We start from the raw sequence: 26,351 nt of genomic DNA, 5'->3' as shown, positions 1-26,351 counted from the left end.
GCCTGAACATGCAGGAGGGTGAAAGGAGGGCAAGGAATAGAGTGAATTGGAGCGATGTGGTATACCGGGGTTGACGTGCTGTCAGTGGATTGAATCAAGGCATGTGAAGCGTCTGGGGTAAACCATGGAAAGCTGTGTAGGTATGTATATTTGCGTGTGTGGACGTATGTATATACATGTGTATGGGGGGGGTGGGTTGGGCCATTTCTTTCATCTGTTTCCTTGCGCTACCTCGCAAACGCGGGAGACAGCGACAAAGTATAATATAATATAAAAAATAGTTGAGAAAGACAAGAAGTGAGGGAATTTAAGTATTTATGTGCTATCTTGGGTAAGTTTAGTGAGTTGGAAGGGATAAGGGGGAGAGCAGTAAAGGGAAGAAGAGTTGATGGGTCCCTTAATAGAACAATGAATGGTAGAGGTATAAGTGTGGAGGTGAAAAAAGGATTAAGGGACAGCATAATCCCTCTAACCCTGACCTATGCAGCTGGTACATGGACATGGAATGAGTCATAAAGGTAAAGAATCCAAGCTGTAGAAATGAGTTATATGGGAGGAGCATGTGGTATGACTAGATGGAATGAAGAAAGAAATGAGGGGAAATATGAGAGATGTGGTATGGCAGGGAATGCAAAGGAATGAATTGTGGAGTGGTAGAGTGGATGAAATGCAATACTTTGAGGTAGTTTGGACATGTAGGAAGAATGCAAGGTAGGGAGTTTTCAAGGATAGTGTATGACAGTATGATTAAAGGGGTTGATGTGAGAGAAAGACTGCCTGTGGCATGGGTAAATACTGCAGAAAAGTAATATGAGGAGAAAAATTGTGGAAGAATGCATGGAATGGTGTATTGGAGGAAGGCATGTAAGGACAGGGATAAGTTGACACTTTTTCTCTGTGGCCAACACCTGATGGGAGTTCCTGCAGGGAATGGACACCAGAGATATAATTAGATAAGTAATGCCCTTAATATTACTAGAGTCGTGGAAGTAAGGTTACCAAAGAAACACATTCCCACCTCTCCTTCCCAGATGGGTACATGATAGCAAGAAAGGAAAGAAAAAGGCAAAAGGGTGTTTCAGCCCTCTTAATAAAAGAGTGCCTAAAGTGTTTGAAGAAATAGTGGAAAATGGCCCATTCAGACACATGAGAATAGGAACTGTAGGGAAGACTAGCATGGTGTTGTTATTATTATATAATCCCGAAAGACTTGCAACGAACTAGAACATTTATACAATAATAGCAATGAAGGAACATTAAGTGTTGAAACACTCACCTCTCAGGGATGGAAAAGTGCTGATAATGGGGATATCAGTCATGAAAAGAAAAACTGGGGAAATTTAGATTTTCATGGTAATAGGGAGTCATGGAGACACAAGTTTTTAGTGCGTATTCAGGAAAATTTTTTATACCAACATGTCGCATAGCATACTAGGATGAGAGGGGCTGATACACCATCAGTATTGGATCTTATTTTCTTCCATACTAGCTTGGGCTTTGACATTATATACAATACACCGGTTGGAAAAAGTGGTCATGTAATGCTCAGTTTTGAGTATGTGGTAAAAGAGGACATTGAAAGAGCAGAGGTGAGACAGGAAATAAAGAGGAGGTATAATTACTGAAACTATAAACACCCCGGTGATGACTATAGGAATGTAGATTGAGAAATGAAATTCAGTAGCCAGTAATTAGGGCTTTGTGTTCAGAAGTTCTGTGAAATTTGCAATTAACAGATAACAAGCCTTTAATACAGAGATAATGGTAGGAAAGAGGAAGGAATGGTTCAGTAAAAGATGTCATAATGCAAAGGAACTTTGAGATATGCAATGGCAAATATGAAGACAGCACGCAAGCCATCCAGCATTTTGCGAGGTATAAGAGAGCACAGAATAAGTGTAGCAGGATAAAGAAAGAGAAACCAAGAAACTTTGAAAAGAATATTGTAGACAAGGCAGGTGAAAATCCAAAACTTTTCCATAAACTGGTCAGGAGTAGCTGTCAGTCAAGGAGTAGCTAATTAGGCTAAGGAATTTAGAGGGACAAATTGTAGAAGATGATGTAAAGATATGTGAGGAACTGAATAACATGTTCAAAAGTGTTTCCATAGTGGAAAACATTATAGCCCCAGCACCAGTGAGATAAAATGGGAAGGAGGTTTTGGAGAGTGTTGAGGTATCTGGAAAAGATGCTAACAGAATACTAAAAGGACTTAACCCATACAAGACTGATGGTCCTGATAAAATTTCATCATATATGCTAAAGAAGTGTTCAAAAATACTTTATAAACCACTTAACTTACTGTTCAAAATGTCACTGGAGAGAATCATAGTGCCAAGGAATGGAAAAAGGAAACACCATTTCTATAAATAAGACTCGCTGATGAGTTTGGTGTGTAATTTTCTGGAAAAGAGTCTTAGAAAGCAAGTGGATGACTTTCTACAGAGGAGAAATTTCCCAAGTGAGTGACAGCATGGTTTTAGGGAAAGGAGGTCATGTGGAAGAATCATCTTTGAATTTTTCAAAAGAGTGAGTTCAATCCTGAACTGTCTGTACCTGGACTGCCAGATGGCATTTGACACTACTATATATGAAGCTGATTAAGAAGCTAGATCACCAAGTAGAAATAAGAAGGAAGCTCTTCTGATGGATAGATTATCTCTGTAGGAAGGAACAAAGGATGCACATTTGAGGAGCCTTTTCCAAATTAGTTGAGTTGAAAGTTGGAGTGCCACAGGGTTAGGTCCTGGGACCATTACTCTTTTTGACCTATATTAATGACTTAGTTGAAGGTATGGAATTCTACCTGGATATGTGTGTAGATGATGCAAAGGTCATGAGTGAAATGAAAATCAAGGAGGATCGCAGTAGCTTACAAGGGGACTTAGACGGTTCCCAAAGTTGGTCTGAAATATGATTGAGGAAATTCAAACTGAGTAAAAGTAGAGTAATGAGGATAGGACAAAGTGAAAGACAGCCTAGATATGATTAATGCCTAGAAAGAAATTAGCTTTTGGATTTTGTGCGTGAGAGGGCCTTAGGAGTAGACATCATCTTGAATCTGTCTCCCGAGTTCCATTAAAGGAGAAAAGTTAAACAGAGAAACCGTCTGCTGACAAATATCAGAATACTTTCAAGTATATGGATAAGGAAATATTTATCAGGCTATTCTTATCCCACATAAGGAAAAAAATATGTGCCTCGGGTTTGGTCACTGCACCTAAAGGAGCACAAAGAGTTTATAGAAAAGGTCCAGAGGAGGGCAACAAAGATGTTACCAGAATTAAGAGAGGTAAGACTGAGGAGTGACCTGATCACAACCTTTAATTTTTTAAAAGAGATTGATATAGTGGACAGTTCTATAGGAGATGTAGAAATAGAGCAACCAGAGTACATACAATGAAATTAGATAAGAGACTTGTAAGTAAGGATGTAAAGAAACACATTTATAGTATATGAGTGGTGGATGAATGGAACAGACTGACCAAGAACATTTTTAATGCAGGCAGCATACATAAATTCATGAGGTTGTATGATATCAGAGAATGTTAAGAGATGGGGCTCCATAAGTGTAAAATTCCCTACCTGCACAGTAAAATTAGATAGCAGGTAATTACATACATACATATTTAGATAGACAGAGAGGTAGAATAAGTTGGTAGTCTATAGATAGCCAAGTTTTTACTATTCCATATAAGAAGTATTTATAAACTCTTGGCTGCTGGAATTGCCAGTTACCATTTTTTATTTCAGTTCTCCTCACATTCTACCAAAGTTTGAGTCTTATACATTCAGCCAGGAATACTAACACTAGAATATTTGAAAAAATTTGTTGATGGGGATTTTATTATACTGATAAATTTCTGTTGTTAGAGTTACTTTTGCTAGATATGCAGTTATTTTGGTGTAGTATTGAACTATACATTGTGATAACAGATGTCTAGGAATTATTCTTTTGACTTGTGAGCCAACAGAGAATGAAACCATTACACCCTAGATAAGGGGCCATTGTACTTCAGGATCTTTAGTACTACATAAATCTTACTTTTGTAGGTGAAAGTGACAGTACACAGGGGTCACTTGAATGGTAGGGAACTATGTTCTCCTGATGCTGATAAACCCTTAGCCACTGTTACACATCTGCGACACTACATGGCTCCTGGGGTGCAGCGTATTCCTGTGCGCAGTGGAAAGGTTCGTGGTTGCCTCTTCCTGCCTCCAGGTTAGTTGAGAATACGATGTATGTTTTCTCAGATGTGATTCATAAGACTTTTTTGTATCAAAGCATGTTTGTCCACACAGAAGTATCTTTATTTACATCTTGGTACTTAAGAAAATCAGTGATACAACAGCATTGATTGTTATATACTTAAGAATAGTACATTTTATTCTGGTCATTTTGTAATTATATCATAGAAATGAGGTTTCTTAACCATTTCCATACGACCTTGGGTACTTCCACTCACCTCAGTGTGGCTAGAGGAAACAAAAAATGAATCTGAACATTTACATTTACCTGTAGAAAATGTAAGAGAAACCTTATCAACCTGGATGACAGCAGGGGGATGGTTGTTCTGTGTGATTGTTTGCATTTGCCCTTAACAGAGAGAACAAACCAGTATGTCTGAAAGACTATGGTAACTGCACATGTACTCTACAAGAACAATTTTATAAACATGAATACAAAAAAAAAGCAAAAAGAAACTAAAATGAACTTAGTATATGGCAGATCAGAGGTGATGGTGGAGGAAGGGATGAGATACTTCTGTAGAAAATCTCTAGACATGCCACATTTTATTGCATGGCCACTATCACTATTGTGTGCTCTCAATATTTCTATAGCACTTTATCCAACGTTTTAATTTTAAGAGTGGGTTTTGATACCAGCTTCATATTCTACCCCCTCCAGAATATGGAGATGGATGAGATAATGGAAATTATTGGTTTTTTTATTGTTATTGGATTGTAAAAGAGGCTTTTTTTGATATCAGGAGAGATTGAGTGTATAATGGCATAAGGTAAGTGTAAATGAAGTTAGGGGAGTAGTTAAGGAATGAGAGGTGTTGGATGCAGTATGGAAGGTAGGAGGTGAGCATCTGAAAGATAGTTGTTAGTGGTGGAATGACAAAGTTGCTTTTGAAAGAGAAAAGAGAGGTGTATGGGCAGCACTTACAGGGAAAATGTACAAGTGAGTGGGAGATGTACAAGAGAAAGTGGTTTGGGGTCATGAGGAAGGTACAGGAGCTGAAAGAGCAAATGAGAGTTAGGGTGAATGAGTGTCAACAAACTTGAGGGAGAAAGAGAAAATGTTTTGGAAAGAGATTTATAGTGTAAGAGAACATATGTATTATGATAGGATGGTAGATGTAGGGTGTTTGGGTCAGGGAGGTATGTGAAGTCATGTCAAGTGTTGTGGTGAAGAGAGAGGAGGTAGTGAAAGCCTTTTGCAAGATGAAATGTGGCAAAGTGGTTAGAGTGGATGGTGTTGCAGATGAATTTCTTGAGAAAGGAAGTGACTGTGCTGTTAGTTGAATAGTCACGGTTTTCATTTATGCATGGATTGTGGAGAGTTGCCTGAGGATTGGTGGATTGCATGTACAGTGTTATTGTATAAAGGCAAGGGATATAGAAGTAAGAGTTTGAATTACTAAGGTATAAGTTTGTTTAGCATTCCAGGAAAGTTGTGTGGAAGGGTAGTGATTGAAATAAACAAAGAATGGATTATTAAATTTAGGCAGCACTGATATACTTTAAGAGTACTCAGAATCATTCTCACTGAGACACAGGTACACAAGTTCACTAGTTGGGGTATACGTTAGTGTCATATTTTTTACACTTGGTGAACCCAGCTCTGACACTGTAAATCCACAGGCCTCTCAAGAAACATTCTCACTAATTCTTTGGTAAAGTAATCTATATTGCTTACTATTAAGTTAATTTGAAGTTTACAATTTTGCATGATGGTGATGAAGAAGGTGGCATGCATTGAGCATCAGACTGAGGAAGAAGAATGTGGTTTCAAAAGTGGTAGAGGATATGTGAATCAGGTGGTTGCTTTGAAAAATATGTGAGAGGTACTCAGAGAAACAGAAAAATTTGTGTATAGGATTTATGGACCTGGAGAAAGCATATGATAGGCTGTTTGAGATAGTCTGTGGAAGGTTTTTTGAATATATGGTGTGGGAGGAAAGCTATTAGAAGTAGTGAGTTGTTATCAAGAGAATAAGGCTTGAGTGTAAGTAGATAGAGAGGAGGGTGAATGGTTCCAGGTAAAAGTGGGTCTGCAGAAGGGCTTTGTGAAGTTACCTGGCTGTTTAATTGTTAATGGATGAGGTGGAGAGGGAGGTACGCACTTTTGTGTGTGTATGTGTGTGGGGGGGGAGTCGTTTTTTTGATGAAACAGCACTTGTGGCAGATTTGAGGGAAAAACTGCAGAAGATGGTATGTTTGGGAGACTGTGTGAAAGATGAAGTTGAGAATAAATGTGAATATATATATATATATATATATATATATATATATATATGTGTATATATATATGTGAGTTTGAATGGAGAAAAACTGGAGGAAGTGAAGTGTTTTAGATATCTGGGAGTGGATCTGGCAGCGGATGGAAACATGGAAGCGGAAGTGGATCATAGGGTGGGGAAGGGGGCGAAAATTCTGGGAGCCTTGAAGAATGTGTGGAAGTCGAGAACATTATCTCGGAAAGCAAAAATGGGTATGTTTGAAGGAATAGTGGTTCCAACAATGTTGTATGGTTGCGAGGCGTGGACTATGGATAGAGTTGTGCGCAGGAGGATGGATGTGCTGGAAATGAGATGTTTGAGGACAATGTGTGGTGTGAGGTGGTTTGATCGAGTAAGTAACGTAAGGGTAAGAGAGATGTGTGGAAATAAAAAGAGCGTGGTTAAGAGAGCAGAAGAGGGTGTTTTGAAATGGTTTGGTCACATGGAGAGAATGAGTGAGGAAAGATTGACCAAGAGGATATATGTGTCGGAGGTGGAGGGAACGAGGAGAAGAGGGAGACCAAATTGGAGGTGGAAAGATGGAGTGAAAAAGATTTTGTGTGATCAGGGCCTGAACATGCAGGAGGGTGAAAGGAGGGCAAGGAATAGAGTGAATTGGAGCGATGTGGTATACCGGGGTTGACGTGCTGTCAGTGGATTGAATCAAGGCATGTGAAGCGTCTGGGGTAAACCATGGAAAGCTGTGTAGGTATGTATATTTGCGTGTGTGGACGTATGTATATACATGTGCATGGGGGTGGGTTGGGCCATTTCTTTCGTCTGTTTCCTTGCGCTACCTCGCAAACGCGGGAGACAGCGACAAAGCAAAAAAAAATATATATATATATATATATATATATATATATATATATATATATATATATATATATATATATATATATATATATATATATATGTATATATCCCTGGGGATAGGGGAAAAAGAATACTTCCCACGTATTCCCTGCGTGTTGTAGAAGGCGACCAAAAGGGGAGGGAGAGGGGGGCTGGAAATCCTCCCCTCTCTATTTTTTTTTGATTTTTCCCAAAGAAGGAACAGAGAAGGGGGCCAGGTGAGGATATTCCCCCAAAGGCCCAGTCCTCTGTTCTTAACGCTACCTCGCTAATGCGGGAAATGGCGAATAGTTTGAAGAAAAAAAAAAGCAAGGCTATTAGGTTTAGCAGTGAAAAGACACTGGTTATTAGGAATGTGCATTTGAATGGACAGCACCTGGGGAAGCTAGTGTTTTTGGTACATATCTGTGAGCGTTCATGGCAGCAGCAAATGGAACCATGGGAGCAAATGGGTTTGTATGTAGCATTTATGGATCTGTAGAAGGCATATGATAGAGTTGATAGAGATGCTCTATGTAAGGTATTAAGAGTATATGATGTGAGAGGCAAGTTGTTAGAAGCAGTGAAAAGTTTTTATTGAAGATGTAAGGCAAGTGTACGTGTAGGAAGAGAGGAAAGTGATTGGTTCTCAGTGAATGTCGGTTTGCGGCAAGGGTGCATGATGCCTCCATGGTTGTTTAATTTGTTTATGGATGAGGTTGTTAGGGAGGTGAATGCAAGAGTTTTGGCGAGAGGGGCAAGTATGCAGTCTGTTGTGGATGTGTAATACATCAAAACCACAGCTTCCTTTCCACATCCAAGCTTGATGTGGGACACACAAGTCGCCAGCTTTACAAGTTAACCAGTGTTTAAGAATGAAGGTACCAAACGCTGAATTAATTTTTAAAAGAATTGCATAATATTCATTGATACATTTGACTTGTTTTATGAGTATTTCATAGTTGTCTGTGGATCATATGTTCATGCTTGTGACAAGGAACATTGCTGTATTATTAAAGGTTGGCACTTAAAGTCATCCAGTTCAGAGATCTACTTCATACTGGAGCATTTGTGAATTTATTTTTTTATTTATTATGCTTTGTCATTGTCTTCTGCATCAGTGAGGTTGCACAAGGAAACAGACAAAAGAATGACCCAACCCACCCACATACACATGTATATAGATACACATCCACACATGCACATATACATACCTATACATATCAACTTATACATATATATACATACACAGACATATACATATATACACACGTACGTAATTCATACTTGCTGCCTTTATTCATTCCCGTTGCCACCCCACCACACATGAAATGACAACCCCCTCCCCCCGCATGCGCGTGAGGTAGCGCTAGGAAAAGACAACAAAGGCCACATTCGTCTCTAGCTGTCATGTATAATGCACCAAAACACACCTCCCTTTCCACATCCAGGCCTTACAGAACTTTCCATGGTTTGCCTCAGACGCTTCACATGCCCTGATTCAATCCATTGATAGCTCATCAACCCCAGTATACCACATCATTCCAATTCACTGTATTTCTTGCATGCCTTTCACCCTCCTGCATGTTCAGGCCCCGATTGCTCAAAACCTTTTTCAATCCATCTTTCCACCTCCAATTTGGTCTCCCACCTCTCCTCGTACCTTACATCTCTGACACATATATCCTCTTTGTCAATCTTTCCTCACTCATTCTCTCCATGTGACCAAACCACTTCAAAACACCCTTTTCTGCTCTCTCAACCACACTCTTTTTATTACCATGCATCTCTCTTACCCTTTCATTGCTTACTCGATCAAACCACCTCACTCCACATATTGTCCTCAAACATCTCATTTCCAACACATCCACCCTCCTCTGCACAACTCTATCCATAGCCCACGCCTCGCAACCGTATAACATTGTTGGAGCCACTATTCCTTCAAACATACCCATTTTTGCTTTCCGAGATAATGTTCTCACCCTTCAGACATTTTTCAGTGCTCTCAGATCTTTCACCCCTCTCCCCCACCCTGTGACTCACCTCCGCTTCCATGGTTCCATGGAATTTATTTGTATATATTGTTATTATGGGTCTGACAGCTTGATTGTCATTTATTGAACCTGGGGAGTTGGAAACAGACCCTGAGCTCTAAGCTTCTAAACCTCAACTCTTGCTCATAATACACCAGAGTTCCTTAAGCTCCTTCAAGTATATTGCTTTTATGTTAGGTATTGAGTCAGAAATGTTTGACCAGGAAGAATCTTTTAAATTCCCTATGTAGCTAGGCCATACAGTACCTTAAAAAAAAGTTTTGTTGTACAGGGAATATGTAAGAGAGCCAGGTAATAGAAGACCAGACAGTGTATGGTGAGGTAATCTGCTAGAAGGTTAATAGTATCATGAGATCCTGATATATATAAAGTAGTTGGGGACAGGAAAATAAAGCAGAAGGTTCCTTTCATGGATCCTTGTTTGTTGTTGAAAGTCCATAAACAACTGAGTACCTCTTTGATCCAAAATGTGATTGTTTTCTTTCTTTTCAAGGTCAGAGGCCAAAAGAACTGTTAATTTTTGCTTCAAAAGTTTTTTTTACTGCCAGAATAAAAATTATTTCAATTGGCAACCATCTTTCTCTTGTACCTGCCAGTGTAACTGGAGTTTTTTTTAAACATCTCTATGTTGTTTTTCCTCCCCTCTCAGTTTTTTTTAATTTTCCAAAAGAAGGAACAGAGAAGGGGGCCAGGTGAGGATAGTCCCTCAAAGGTCCAGTCTTCTGTTCTTAGCGCTACCTTGCTAACGCGGGAAATGGCGAATAGTATGAATAAAAAAAATAAGAAAATGTAAGAGATGTTCCTTTTACTAGAAATGGGTGAGAGCCCTCAACTCTGGAGGTACCCTGTTTGAGCAGTTTCTTTTTCACTACAGTTTGCACATGTGAAGAATAAGGCAGTTCATGTGATGCTTAATATTATTAGGTATGAAGAGGAAAGGAAAAGTTTTTTGGGGGAAATCAACAAGGTAAGGATCTCTGTGCCACAGAAGACATTGCCCTCTTATCATCCTATATCATCTTGATTTTCAGTACACCTGCAGTAAGGCTCAAATTACCCCTTCTACATGATAAGACCCTCAAGAAGATGACTCTTAAACTGACTTATTTTCATGGGCTATTAACTATCATAATGCAGAGATGGATATAAAACAAAGAATTCTTAGAATGCAGTAACTTAAAAATTCATCATCACCAAAGAAACATCAAGCTTAGAATCTAGATTTTAGAAAGTCTGCATCAAGAGTTACAAAGATATTAATTAAGGAGAAAGAATTGGGAACTTTTTACAGATGATCTTTTTCATAACATGTCTTGATTGCAATTTACCCAACAGAGCCTGCAGTGCATGTGGAATTTAACCTGTGGTAGGAAAGCACATTGCCTTGATTGATTGCAGTAGCATCTTGCTATGCTTACCTCAAGTGAGGACACTGGCACTGAAAAAGTTAATATATACCTTGAAAATTTTCCTTTGAGCAACAGTATCCTGTGTTCATTCAACTGGCTTTTAAAAATTTTTCTAGTCTCACAAAAAAGTACTTATTATCTACACATTTAACTTGATCTTCAAGGCTCCTGTGAGACTTTATCAGCATAGTGTATTTTTGGTAGGATGAGAAAAATAGTTCCCCTTTATACAACCAAGGCTCTGCCAGAACCCATGATGTGCAAATAGTCTTGTACTGTAGCCCTCTAAAAACCACTCATTGGTTAATTTTAGCAAAATGTGATTTTGGCATTCAACATACCTTTATTCAGATCTTTTTAGATCAATATGTTCGATCTGTGTGGCTTTGAGCATGCTTCTGTCCCAAAAGGATTGTCCCCAATGTGGTTCAGTTGTCAGTTAAGGTAGTTCTTTTCATGATTTTTCTTAGGCATTTCTAAAGTTTCTCCACCTACATTTGGGAAAGCTCTCAGGTGCTCACAGGGCTCTCTCTGTAAGTGAGAAATATAAGATTTTTAGGATGAAAAACATCTCTCTGTTGTAGGCAGAATCCTTTGATCATCCATTTATTTTACCCTACCCTCTTTCCCTTCTTTTTTTTTGAAAACCAATCCCTAATTCCTTACAGTGAAAGACCTGAGACACAGGCATCAGCAGTCAGTGAATACATTTTCCTGAAAAGTTACTTGGCCTTAGATTTTCTCCACACTGGATTACATAGGCCCGAACAGGCTGCTTTATGGTCATTAAGTCCTGTGAGCAAGCATTTGCTAGCCTTAACTGTTGAATGGTGGTTAAGAGAGATGAATGCATATGACTACACCTTTCTCTCCATCCAAGCATGCACTTTGATGCACATAGAACTTTACACATTTAGTGTTTTTATTTTCTTTCTTTGAACATTATTCAGAAGCTGTCTCATGTATATGGATATTCAGAATTTTGTTGGACAAAGTGCCTTTTTTACTTAAGGGTATTTAGATTTTAAGTCTGAGGTAGATGTTTCTATTTATCTGTCTACCATCTTTAACTCCTCCCATTTATGAGTTGCTTTTAATTTCACTTAAACATGTTCCCATGTTGCATTTAACATATTAAAGTCAACATTTGATTTCATAGTATGACTCCATTGCACATTATCAAAAATTAGTCCTACAGCATCCCCTTCTGAAATATGCCTAGCTCCACACAGTTTAGGCAGTTCAGGTTTTTCACTTTTATCTTCATTGTTGTACTTGTATCTTTAACTAAACTGCCATACATCAGGTGCACAAACATATCATCCTTCATGGCCACACTATTTCAAAGGACTCATGTTTCTAACAATTTCTTCACACTACACATTTTTCTCTCATTCTCATCCTTTATCTCTTATCATCACTCCAACTGTACTCTGGAAGTTATTCATCTCTTTTGTTCTTTTCACAGATATTGAACCTAGAGAAACTAAGAGTTCACTTTCATACATCAGAGTTGGGATTAACACTCTGTCATGCAAACTTAAAATCTTCCCATTCACCTGGGTGTAAACTACACTTCCAGGTATCTTCCCTTTGTTGATCCTTCACTCAAATTTAGTTTTCCCATTACCATCCTCACTGATCACAGCTATCAAATACATGATTTCGTTTACCATGAAAGGTTCTCCATTAAACTAATGTTATACTGTGATAGCCCATTCTTTTAGAAATAAGAGAGTTGCATTTATACACATTTGCTTTCAGCATTATCTACCTAGACACGTTTTTAGAAAGACATGACATACAATCCAATGCTTCTCTTAATTCAGCTAACAAAACAGAATCACCTGCATGAAATAGCTGTGGTAACTTAACTTGACTTTCACCTTGGTTCAGCAGTATGCTGGAGTCACCTTTTGTTACATTCATCCCATTTAGTCCCCCATCCATTAGAACATTAAAGATTCATGCTGACAATATGTAGCCTTGATGCACTATGGCATTCATTTCATATCACCACTTACTCTTACACATGCACCAAATCCAGTATGAAAGCTCATAACTGCATTAAGAAGTTTTCTTTGCACCCTAAGGAGTCAGAATTATTTAGAATGCTCTTTTTTTTCACAATCACTTACCTTGCTACCTGTCCAGTTGCAAAAAGTTTTAGATGCTTTCTACCTTTCCTTAACCCACTCTGTTGTTTACTAGCAAGTGGTTCACTGATCTCTTTTAATGCATCTGTATGATGAAGACTTTCCTCAGTTTTTCCTACAGTTACACTTGTCAGCAAAGATTTTGTCCCAAGGAAAATAGTATCTGTTTCTATTTATTTTCACCCACTGAATCCAGATATGTTTTCAGAATTTCTCTATCACCCATAATGTTTTGGTTCCAGCATACCCACATGCATTACATGCAATATATATGTACCAGTGCTCTTAGGAGCATTTGAAACAAAAGGTTTAACAAACACAGCTATTTTTGTTGTTTGTGAAGTGCAATAGCTTCTTTTTGAAAGCTCAAGCCTAATGAATGAGTCACCAGGGGACTGCAGAAACACGACCAGAAATGTTGGGACATTCAAACAGTGCCCATTCCTGAGTAGCAGTTCTCTATCAGTTGCAGGAAAGAATTCATTAGGTAAACAGTGTCTTTTCCACTCTGTTGACAGATTGTGTATTTGTATATTCAAGAGTTGTCCTGATACCCCATCCATCATCATAATGCTGAGAAACTGTGTAAATAGTCCAGATTCTTCCTGCTACATCTATGATGATTTGACATTCATATCACAAAACAATTCTTTCACATCCCTTGTTAAAAAATGCTATGAGTATTACTTTGGTTGTAAAGTGGGTGATCAGCATAAAAGTAGAGCCTCCTATGTTTGTTGTGTTACATGTGTCAGACTTCTCATAGCAAGGGCAAAAGGTTCATGCTGGATGCCTTTTGCCATTCCTTTTGGAGAGAACCCAGAGATCATGCTTCAGATTGTTACTTCTGCCTGACAGATATAAATGTTTTAACATCAAAATCCAAGCATACTGTTGAATATCCTAATTTACCATCTGCTATGAGGCCATTACCTCATAATCAGAAATTACCTGTGCCAGAGCCTCCAAGTAGATGACAATATGGATCCAACATTTGAAGCAAGCTTTTCTTCAAGTGAACCACATTTGCTGAGCCAGGGAGATCTTGATGATTTCATCCACAGTTTAGATTTATCTAAGAAGCAAGCCAAACTTTTGGGTTCCAGGTAAAAGGGCTAGAATCTTCTCCAGAATGAAACTAAAGTTTGTTTTTATCATGATTGCCATGTCATTTTCAAAGAATCTTTCTCCCTTGAAGATGATCTGGTGTTCGTTCTGTTATTTTTTGGAAATTAGTAATTGAATTTAACATCCAAATAACTCAAAAACTTCTAAGTTTTCTAAGATATATTGTGTTCTTACATACTGTTGTTTTGAGCTTTTCATCTTTGTTTTAATGAGTTCATGATTGGACCCACTTTGAAAGTTCATAATTCAACCCCTCCCTATTTATTTTACGTATGGATAAGCTCCTGACCTTTAGTGATTGATTTTAGGTAAATGATAGAATTAAGCTTAAGTGATTTCCTAAAAGAAGTGGGCTCCTCACATTTCCTTCACCCAGTGATGTCCCATATTGGAAGAAATAGCTATTTGTGAGATCAGTTTTTTCAACTATTTATTTATTCTATCATACTTTGTCGCTGTCTCCCGCTTTAGCGAGTTACCACAAGGAAACAGACAAAAAAATGGCCCAACCCACCCACATACACATGTGTATACATACATGCCCACACATGCGCATATACGTACCTATACATTTCAACATTATTTTATTATTTATTTTATTTTGCTTTGTTGCTGTCTCTCGTGTTAGCGAGGTAGCACAAGAAAACAGATGAAAGAATGGCCCAACCCACCCACATACACATGTATACACACACACGTCCACACATGCAATTATACATACCTATACATCTCAACGTATACATATATGTACACACCGACATATACATATATACACATGTACGTAATTCATACTGTTTGCCTCTATTCATTCCCATCGCCACACCGCCGCACATGAAATAAAAACCCCCTCCCCCTCATGTGTGCAAGGTAGCGCTAGGAATTGACAACAAAGGCCACATTCATTCACACTCAGTCTCTAGCTGTCATGTAATAATACACCGAAACCACAGCTCCCTTTCCACATCCAGGCCCCACACAACTTTCCAAGGTTTACCCCAGACGCTTCACATGCCCTGGTTCAATCCATTGACAGCACGTTGACCCCGGTATACCGCATCATTTCAATTCACTCTATTCCTTGCACGCCTTTCACCCTCCTGCATGTTCAGACCCCGATCATTCAAAATCTTTTTCACTCCATCTTTCCACCTCCAATTTGGTCTCCCACTTCTCCTCATTCCCTCCACCTCTGACACATATATCCTCTTGGCTAATCTTTCCTCACTCATTCTCTCAATGTGACCAAATCATTTCAAAACACCCTCTTCTGCTCCCTCAGCCACACTATTTTTATTACCACACATCTCTCTTACCCTATTATTACTTACTCGATCAAACCACCTCACACCACATATTGTCCTCAAACATCTCATTTCCAGCACATCCACCCTCCTCCACACAACTCTATCCATAGCCCACGCCTCGCAACCATATAACATTGTTGGAACCACTATTCCTTCAAACATACCCATTTTTGCTTTCTGAGATAATGTTCTCGACTTCCACACATTCTTCAGCGCTCCCAGAATTTTCACCCCCTCCCCCACCCTGTGATTCACTTCCTCTTCCATGGTTCCATCCGCTGCCGAATCCACTCCCAGATATCTAAAACACTTCACTTCCTCCACTTTTTCTCCATTCAAACTTACCTCCCAATTGACTTGTCCCTCAACCCTACTGTACCTAATAGCCTTGCTCTTATTCACATTTACTCTTGGCTTTCTTCTTTCACACACTTTACCAAACTCAGTCACCAGCTTCTGCAGTTTCTCACCCAAATAAGCCACCAGTGCTGTATCATCAGCGAACAACAACTGACTCACTTCCCAAGCTATCTCATCCACAACAGACTGCATACTTGCCCCTCTTTCCAAAACTCTTGTATTCACCACCCAAACAACCCCATCCATCAACAAATTAAGCAACCATGGAGACATCACACACCCTGCCACAAACCTACAAACACTGAGAACCAATCACTCTCCTCTCTTCCTACACATACACATGCCTTACATCCTCGATAAAAACTTTTCACTGCTTCTAACGACTTGCCTCCCACCCCATATATTCTTAATACCTTTCACAGAGCATCTCTATCAACTCTATCATATGTCTTCTCCAGATCCATAAATGCTGTATACAAATCCATTTGCTTTTCTAAGTATTTCTCACATACATTTTTCAAAGCAAACTCCTGATCCACGCATCCTCTACCACTTCTGAAACCACACTGCTCTTGCCCAATCTGATGCTCTGTACGTGCCTTCATCCTCTCAATCAATACCCTCCCATATAATTTCCAAGGAATACTCAACAAACTTATACCTCTGTAATTTGAGCACTCACTTTTATCCCCTTTGCCTTTGTACAATGGCACTATGCAAGCATTCCGCCAATCATCAGGTGCCTTACCATGAGTCATACATACATTAAAAATCCTTACCAACCAATCAACAATACAGCCACCCCCTTTTTTCATAAATTCCACTGCAATACCATCCAAACCTGCTGCCTTGCCAGCTTTCATCTTCCTCAAAGCTTTTACTACCTCTTCTCTGTTTACCAAATCATTCTCAATAACCCTCTCACTTTGCACACCACCTCGACCAAAACACCCTATATCTGCCACTCTTATCATCAAACACATTTAACAAACCTTCAAAATACTCACTCCATCTCCTCACATCACCACTACTTGTTATCACCTCCCCATTAGCCCCCTTCACTGAAGTTCCCATTGATTCCCTTGTCTTATACACTTTATTTACCTCCTTCCAAAACATCTTTTTATTCTCCCTAAAATTTAATGATACTCTCTCACCCCAACTCTCATTTGCCCTCTTTTTACCTCTTGCACCTTTCTCTTGACCTCCAGCCTCTTTCTTTTATCATCTCCCACTCATTTGCATTATTTACCTGCAAAAATCGTCCAAATGCCTCTCTCTTCTCTTTCACTAATACTCTTACTTCTTCATCCCACCACTCACTACCCTTTCTAATCAACCCACCTCCCACTCTTCTCATGCCACAAGCATCTTTTGGCAAGCCATCACTGCTTCCCTAAATACATCCCATTCCTCCCCCACTCCCCTTATGTCCTTTGTTCTCACCTTTTTCCATTCTGTGCTCAGTCTCTCCTGGTACTTCCTCACACAAGTCTCCTTCCCAAACTCACTTACTCTCACCACTCTCTTCACGCCAACATTCTCTCTTCTTTTCTGAAAACCTCTACAAATCTTCACCTTCGCCTCCACAAGATAATGATCAGACATCCCTCCAGTTGCACCTTTCAGCACATTAACATCCAAAAGTCTCTCTTTCGTGCGCCTATAAATTAACATGTAATCCCATAACGCTCTCTGGCCATCTCTCCTACTTACATATGTATACTTATGTATATCTCTCTTTTTAAACCAGGTATTCCCAATCACCAGTCCTTTTTCAGCACATAAATCTACAAGCTCTTCACCATTTCCATTTACAACACTGAACACCCCATGTACACCAATTATTCCCTCAACTGCCACATTACTCACCTTTGCATTCAAATCACCCATCATTATAACCCTGTCTCGTGCATCAAAACTACTAACACACTCACTCAGCTGCTCCCAAAACACTTGCCTCTTATGATCTTTCTTCTCATGCCCAGGTGCATATGCACCAATAATCATCCATCTCCCTCCATCCACTTTCAGTTTTACCCATATCAATCTAGAGTTTACTTTCTTACACTCTATCACATTCTCCCATCACTCCTGTTTCAGAAGTAGTGCTACTCCTTCCCATGCTCTTTTCCTCTCACTAACACCTGACTTTACTCCCAAGACATTCCCAAACCACCCTTCCCCTTTACCCTTGAGCTTTGTTTCACTCAGAGCCAAAACATCCAGGTTCCTTTCCTCAAACATACTACCTATCTCTCCTTTTTTCTCATCTTGGTTACATCCACACACATTTAGACACCCCAATCTGAGCCTTCAAGGAGGATGAGCACTCCTCGCATAACTCCTTCTTCTGTTTCCCCTTTTATACATATGTACACATATACATTTTCATATGTGCTGCCTTCATCCATTCTGATTGCCACCCCACCACACATGAAAGGTACCCTCCTCCCCCCATACACGCGCAAGGTAGAGTTAGGAAAAGACAACAAAGGCCACATTCGTTCACACTCAGTCTCTTGCTGTCATGTATAATGCATTGAAACCACAGCTCCCTCTTCACATCCAGGCCCCACACAACTTTCCATGGTTTACCCCAGACCCCAGACGCTTCATATGCCCTGGATCAATCAATTGACAGCACATCAACCTCAGTATACCACATCGTTCCAATTCACTCTATTCCTTGTATGCCTTTTACCCTCCTGTATGTTCAGGCCCCAATCGCTCAAAATCTTTTTCACTCCATCCTTCCACCTCCAATTTGGTCTCCCACTTCTCCTCGTACCCTCCACCTCTGACACATATATCCTCTTTGTCAATCTTTCCTCACTCGTTCTCTCCATATGAACAGACCATATCAATACACCTTCTTCTGCTCTCTCAACCACACCCATTTTATTACCATACATCTCTCTTACCCTTTCATTAATTACTCGATCAAACTACCTCACACCACATATTGTCCTCAAGCATCTCATTTCCAACACATCCACCCTCTTCTGCACAACCCTATCTATAGCCCACGCCTCGCAGCCATATAATATTGTTGGAACCCCTATTTCTTCAAACATACCCATCTTTGCTGTCCAAGATAACATTCTCACCTTCCATACATTCTTCAACACTCCCAGAACCTTTGCCCCCTCCCTCATCCACTGACTCACTTCTGCTTCCATGGTTCCATCTGCTGCCAAATCCACTCCCAGATATCTAAAACACTTCAGTTCCTCCAGTCTTTCTCCATTTAAGCTTAGCTCCCAGTTTACTTGTCTCTCAACCCTACTGAACCTAATAACCTTGCTCTTATTCACATTTACTTTAAGCTTTCTGCTTTCACACGCTTTACCAAACTCAGACCAGCTTTTGCTATTTCTCACTCGAATCAGCCACCAGCATTGTATCATCATTGAACAACAATTGGCTCACTTTCCAAGCCCTTTCATCCACAACAGACTGCATACTTGCCCCTCTCTCCAAAACTCTTGCATTTACCTCCGTAACAACCCCATCCATAAACAAATTAAACAACTATGGAGACATCACGCACCCCTGCCGCAAACCAACATTTACTGAGAACCAATCACTTTCCTCTCTTCCTACTCATACACATGCCTTACATCCTCGATGAAAACTTTTCACTGCTTCTAGCAACTTACCCCCCACACCATATACTCTTAACACCTTCCACAGAGCATCTGTATCAACTCTATCACATGCCCTCACCAGATCGATAAATGCTACATACAAATCCATTTGTTTTTCCAAGCATTTCTCATATACATTCTTTAAAGCAAACACTTGATCCACACATCCTCTGCTACTTCTGAAACCACACTGCTCTTCACCAATCTGATGCTCTGTACATGCCTTCTCCCTCTCAATCAATACCCTCCGATATAATTTCCCAGGAATACTCAACATATTTATACTTCTGTAATTTGAACACTCACCTTTATCCCCTTTGCCTTTGTACAACAGCACTATGCATGCATTCCATCAATCCTTAGGCACTTCACCACGAACCATACATACATTGAATATCCTCACCAACCAGTCAACAACACAGTCACCCCCTTTTTTTCAACTAACATCCATGAAACTTTCAGTCCATCATGCTGCTTCTCCTTTTCCTCATATTAATTCTGTACTGCCATATACCTCTGTAGCTACCTCTTTTGATGTATGCTTTTTGTACTTCCTCATTAGTGTAGCCTCACACATACTTTTTCCACAGATACCAACAACCATGCATTTATTGTATTCGAGATATTTCTTCGCCTTCATTCAACTTCTCTTGGAAGATGAGCTTTATTGTTTTGTTCCTCATCCTGTCTTTCATTGTCCTCCATACTTATTCATTCACATTTCTAACCCAAGACCGTCTACATCTTACCATCACCAAAATGACCCTTGTCATGTGCCTAACATGATGCACATGATTTATCATCTTTCTTGTCAGAAGCATTTCAGTGACACTTTTATCTACCCTATCTTTGCAGTGCCTGTACCTTTGTGTATTTTACAGACATCTTTACCTTGAGATATATACAATGCTCACCAATGAAGTTAGCATGAGGAGGCTGTGGCACAACCATCAAGGACAAACATGAAATAAAACCATGAAAACTGTGTATTTACCACCTATAAGTACTTTATTTGTTTCTCTTTCCTCTTTTTGCACTTCTTGAAGTGACCAGGAGCTGAGTCAGCAAGTTTCCGAAGCCATTTAGAGTCAATCTTTACTCAGATTTCACGAATAGCCACCTTCTGCTTAGGAAGTGACAAAGCATCCCTGTTATGTAGTTTCATTTTCATAAGCACCCACAAATTTTTATTGAATTCACATCCAATGAATTCCCAGACTAGTCACTGAAAAATGCCTGCACAGTCCTAAAGCCAATCAGTGACTAGTTTAGCAGTGTGGAAATGAACCGCATCCTGCATGGACACTTTGGCCTTGCACTTTTTGAACAGATTTGAAAGATGGTCACACAGTAGTTTGGGATAACTATGTTCATAGCTTTGCTCTTTAGCAACACTACAAAGTCCCCAACAACATGTTTACTGAATCAACCCCATACCATAAGTGAAGCAGGGAACTTTACATCGTTTGTAAAGTACTTAGGGTCAAATGGATCACAGCCTGATCACCTGTACACTTACTTGCCATGGCCACCCATCACAGAAAATGAGGACTCATCACTCCATAAAGCACTTCTGAACTTAGCTGTATCCTACACTTCGTATTTCTTACAAAAATCAACTCTTTTCTTTTGATGCCTTTGAGCAGATTGAGATGCAGCCTGGTGCTCTGGTACTCAGTGTCCTTATGTAAGCAGCACTGCACTGTCCTTACTGACACATCACTGAGCAGTGTAAGGTTTTTCTTTAGCTTCTTTTGCTCTCAAGTATGGATCTGTATCATCTTGATGTGAAAGAACATTCAGAGTATGTAGAGAGGATTTTCTGGCCTTCCTATGCGTTTCATTTGGGTCGTCATTGCAGTGCCACTATCGTAAAATTTCTCATCCATCATTATTCTGATCTCAAGCTCACACCCTTGTGATATTAGAAATTTCCTTATGTGGCTTATTTCCCTTGCAAAGTGTAACAATAGAAGCTATTTTGTCATTTGCAAGATCAGTATTTCCAATCATATTAGGTGATATAGGTACAAAATGGAAAAACAACAAAAATCCAGGTCATAAGTGGAGAGCACAACAAAACACTCCTGCCTCCTACAATAGTTAAACTGCTACTGAGGCAGGCTCATATGGTATGTCAACATGTCACATAGTTGCCATTATTCACTTGAGGGCACCAGCTCATTGGTGCACACCAATACAATTTTAGGTGGGGTGAAGTGATTTGCTTCAATATCATTGATGCATGCCCCATTCATGCCAACTTCATTGCTGGGCACTGTATGTGCTGTATTCATACTTAGGTATGCACATATTTTGCCATTGCTACTCTCACTTATGACTCCATTCATTCTGCTCAGTATCTCATCCATCCTTTGGTGTCACCCACCACAGTCTCTCACCTGGATTCACGTCCTCAACTATTTTTTTCTAGTTTTATCCATAAAGTATCCCTTAAACTTCTCGGTCATCATGGCACCACTGCAAATATTAAAATCACTGTAACCCTTTTGCTTCAGCATAAAGATATATTCAGATATTTGTACTCAGAGACTGCAAGATTTTGGTTTACACCACATCTACCAAAAAATGTTTCTCCATTGCATTGTGCTGGAATATCCCAATGACCTTGAAAAACAACTGTCATATGCAGTGGTACTGCCCAATGTGTGCTATGCCAAGTTTCACCAATTAAATGAAGGGTACAGCCTTTAATTCTTTCTGCTTTCATTTAGTTTGATTGTTTTAAAAATGAGTTACAGAGATGTGCACATATTTACTCATTTAGTTTTATTGTTTTAAAAATGAGTTACAAAGATGTTCACATATTTACTTTAGGCCACTTATTGACTTAAGTTATGCCCAGATGTATTGGAGTGCATTTTTTGTGTAGTATTTCATTTCAATCATTATTTTTTACTATATATGATGGTTTTTATTGAATATTAATGCCAGATATAGAAAATACAATTTATTACAATACTGAGAAAGTAATGAAAAAAGTCATTTAGATACTTTTATTATTTGATGTAATTGACATATCTTTAAAGAATAATTTCATTTGAATTATTATTTTTCAGTCTCTGCTATGGTATTCAATTGATATTGATGCCAGGTGTAGAAAATACAGCTTGTCTCAGTGTTGAAATAGTAATACAGAAGTTCATTTCAGTATTTTGGGGTAGATCAGTTCTTAACATCTTTATGTGTGTGGACCACCTCATCTCCAATATTATATCAGGTCTGAAATCACAACCAAGTACAAATAATACCACAAAACCCTTACTAGAAATATTACTAATGGAAAAATATTTAAGAAACACAGCTCTTTTTTATTCATCTATCTGTCTATCTATCTATATCTCTGATGCCAGTTCTCACCTGGAACTCCCTCACGTGGGTGGCCACAACAATAGAGTCTCCATAACAAGTAAACTCCAGCACTACTTCTTAGCCTTTAGTACCTCACCCTTAAAAGGCCACTGGCAGAGGGCAGCTCTAGTGAAGTGTTTGCAGAGGCTCCTACCAAATGTTTCTACTGACTACTTTTACTTAATGCTCCTGCCTTAAGTTCCTACCTACTACTTCTATTTGATGTTTCTACCTAATGTTCCTGTCATCCAATGTTATACCTGAGGATAGGGGAAATGTATCCTACCCATATATTTCCTGAGTGTTGTAAAAGGTGACTTAGAGTTTTGAGAAGGGGAGACTGGAAATCCTCCCCTTCTGTATTACTTTTTAAAAGTAGAAACAGTGGAAGGGAATTGGGCAAAGACTTTTTCCTCCAAGGCAGGATCATTTGTTCCAGATGGCATCTCATTCACATGGGTAGTAACAAACATGTGTGAAAAAATTGAATAGATTAATGAATGAACAGATAATCACCTTATCTTATAATCATGAATACCAATATTTTCCTTGTCACCAGCATGTAGGTAATTGATTCTATATTCTAATTCTAAAGATAACTATGTTTTTCATTGACTGAGCTTGAGCAATATACATCTTTATGTAATATGTATAGATAACTGTTGCAAAGGGGATAAAGGTGAGTGCTCAAATTACAGAGGTATAAGTTTGTTGAGTATTCCTGGGAAACTACAGGGGAGGGTATTGATGAAGAGGATGAAGGCATGTACAGAGCATCAGATTGGGGAAGAGCAGTGTGGTTTCAGAATTGGTAGAGGATGTGTGGATCAGGTGTTTGCTTTGAAGAATGTGTGTGAGAAATACTTAGAAAAGCAAATGGATTTGTATGTAGCATTTATGGATCTGGAGAAGGCATATGATGGAGTTGATAGAGATGCCCTGTGGAGGGTATTAAGAATATTTGTTGTGGGAGGCAAGTTGTTAGAAGCAGTGAAAAGTTTTTATCGAGGATGTAAGGCATGTGTATGAGTAGGAAGAGAGGAAAGTGATTGGTTCTCAGTGAATGTCATTTTGCGGCAGGGGTGCGTGATGTCTGCATGGTTGTTTAGTTTGTTTATGGATGGAGTTGTTAGGGAGGTAAATGCAAGAGTTTTGGACAAAGGAGCAAGTATGCAGTCTGTTGTGGATGAGAGAGCTTGGGAAGTGAGTCAGCTGTCATTTGCTGATGATACAGCACTGATGGCTGCTTTGGGTGAGAAACTGCAGAAGCTGGTGACTGAGTTTGGTAAAGTGTGTGAAAGAAGAAAGTTAAGAGTAAATGTGAATAAGAGCAAGGTTATTAGGTACAGTAGGGTTGTGGGACAAGTCATTTGGGAGGTAAGTTTGAATTGAGAAAAACTGGAGGAAGTGAAGTGTTTTAGATATCTGGGAGTGGATTTGGCAGCGGATGGAACCATAGAAGCGGAGAGGAGTCACAGGGTGGGGGAGGGGGTGAAAGTTCTGGGAGCATTGAAAAATGTGTGGAAGTCGAGAACGTTATCTTGGAAAGCAAAAATGGGTATCTTTGAAGGAATAGAGGTCCAACAATGTTATTTGGTTGCGAGGTGTGGGCTATAGATAGAGTTGTGCGGAGGAGGGTGGATGTGTTGGAAATGAGATGTTTGAGGATAATATGTGGTGTGAGGTGGTTTGATTGAGTAAGTTATGAAAGGGTAAGAGAGATGTGTGATTATAAAAAGAGTGTGGTTTAGAGAGCAGAAGAGGTTGTTTTGAAATGGTTTGGTCACTTGGAGAGAATGAGTGAGGAAAGATTGACAAAGAGGATATATATGTCAGAGGTGGAGGGAACGAGGAGAAGTGGGAGACCAAATTGGAGGTGGAAAGATGGAGTGAAAAAGATTCTGAGCGATTGGCACCTGAACATGCAGGAGAGTGAAAAGTGTGCAAGGAATAGAGTGAATTGGAACGATGTGGTGTACTGGGGTCGACGTGCTGTCAGTGGATTGAACCAGGGCATGTGAAGCGTCTGGGGTAAACCATGGAAAGTTCTGTGGAGCCTGAATGTGGAAAGGGAGCTGTGGTTTCGGTGTATTATACATGACAGCTGGAGACTGAGTTTGAACGAATGTGGCCTTTGTTGTCATTTCCTAGCACTACTTTGCATGCATGTAAGGGGAGGGGGTTGTCTTTTCATATGTGGCAGGGTGGCAATGGGAATGAATAAAGGCAGCAAGTATGAATTATGTACATGTGTATATATGTATGTGTCTGTATATGTATATGTATGTATGCTTTGAAATGTACAGTATAGGTATGTATATGTTTATGTGTGACATGTATGTATATACATGTGTATGTGGGTGGGTTGGGCCATTCTTTCATCTGTTTCCTTGCGCTATCTTGTTAATGCGGGAGACCACGACAAAGTATAATACATATGAATTAATGACTGTTGCATGTGATATTTTTTCCAAGTATGATGAGGGAATGCTAAAGATATCATTGATTAAGTGGTGGTATCAAACTTGAGCTAAGAATTCACATGAGGGCAGGCTTTATTCAACCATCAACTAACAACATCAACAGTAAATTGTTCATCATCATTTGACCATTATAGTAATCCAAAGTTTAAAGAAAGTGCACCATGAGCTGCATATTTAGCTTAGAACTCCTTATCATTAACATCCAATTAGAGGTTTTTTTATTATTATTATACTTTGTCGCTGTCTCCCGCTTTAGCAAGGTAGCGCAAGGAAACAGATGAAAGAATGGCCCAACCCACTCATATACTCATGTATATACATACACGTCCACACATGCACATATACATACCTATACATTTCAACGTATACATATGTATACACACACAGACATATACATATATACACATGTACATAATTCATACTGTCTGTCCTTATTCATTCTCGTCGCCACTCCACCACACATGAAAATGACAACCCCCTCCCCCCGCATGTGCGCAAGGTAGCACTAAGAAAAGACAACAAAGGCCACATTCGTTTACACTCAGTCTCCAGCTGTCATGTATAATGCACCAAAACCACAGCTCCCTTTCCACATCCAGGCCTTACAGAACTTTCCATGGTTTACCCCAGATGCTTCACATGCCCTGGTTCAATCCATTGACAGCACGTCGACCCTGATATACCACATCATTCCAATTCACTCTATTACTTGCACCCATTACACCCTCCTGCCTGTTCAGGCCCCGATCACTTAAAATCTTTTTTACTTTATCTTTCCACCACCAGTTTGGTCTCCCACTTCTCCTCGTTCCCTCCACCTCTGACACATATATCCTCTTTGTCAATCTTTCCTCACTCATTCTCTCCATGTGACCAAACCATTTCAAAACACCCTCTTCTGCTCTCTCAACCACACTCTTTTTATTACCACACATCTCTCTTACCCTTTCTTTACTTACTCGATCAAACCACCTCACACCACGTATTATCCTCAAACATCTCATTTCCAGCACATCCACCCTCCTCCGCACAACTCTATCTATAGCCCATACCTCACAACCATATAACATTGTTGAAACCACTACTCCTTCA

The 26,351-nt window shown here is 39.5% G+C and overlaps 1 protein-coding gene across 2 annotated transcripts in view; it reads left to right on the top strand.

Annotated features, from left to right (window-relative positions):
* Nucleotides 1-26,351, top strand: part of LOC139755981 (acyl-coenzyme A thioesterase 1-like) — a 101,193-nt gene that overhangs the window by 58,429 nt on the left and 16,413 nt on the right. For both annotated transcript variants that reach the window (XM_071674853.1, XM_071674851.1), the window contains exon 5: nt 4,054-4,222. In XM_071674853.1, coding sequence (XP_071530954.1) covers nt 4,054-4,222 — 169 coding nt within the window. The remainder of the gene's footprint in view (nt 1-4,053; nt 4,223-26,351) is intronic.

The sequence above is a fragment of the Panulirus ornatus genome, chromosome 20, assembly GCF_036320965.1.
Source record: "Panulirus ornatus isolate Po-2019 chromosome 20, ASM3632096v1, whole genome shotgun sequence".
Lineage (NCBI taxonomy): Eukaryota > Metazoa > Arthropoda > Malacostraca > Decapoda > Palinuridae > Panulirus > Panulirus ornatus.
This window is presented reverse-complemented; position numbering and strand designations above follow the sequence as displayed.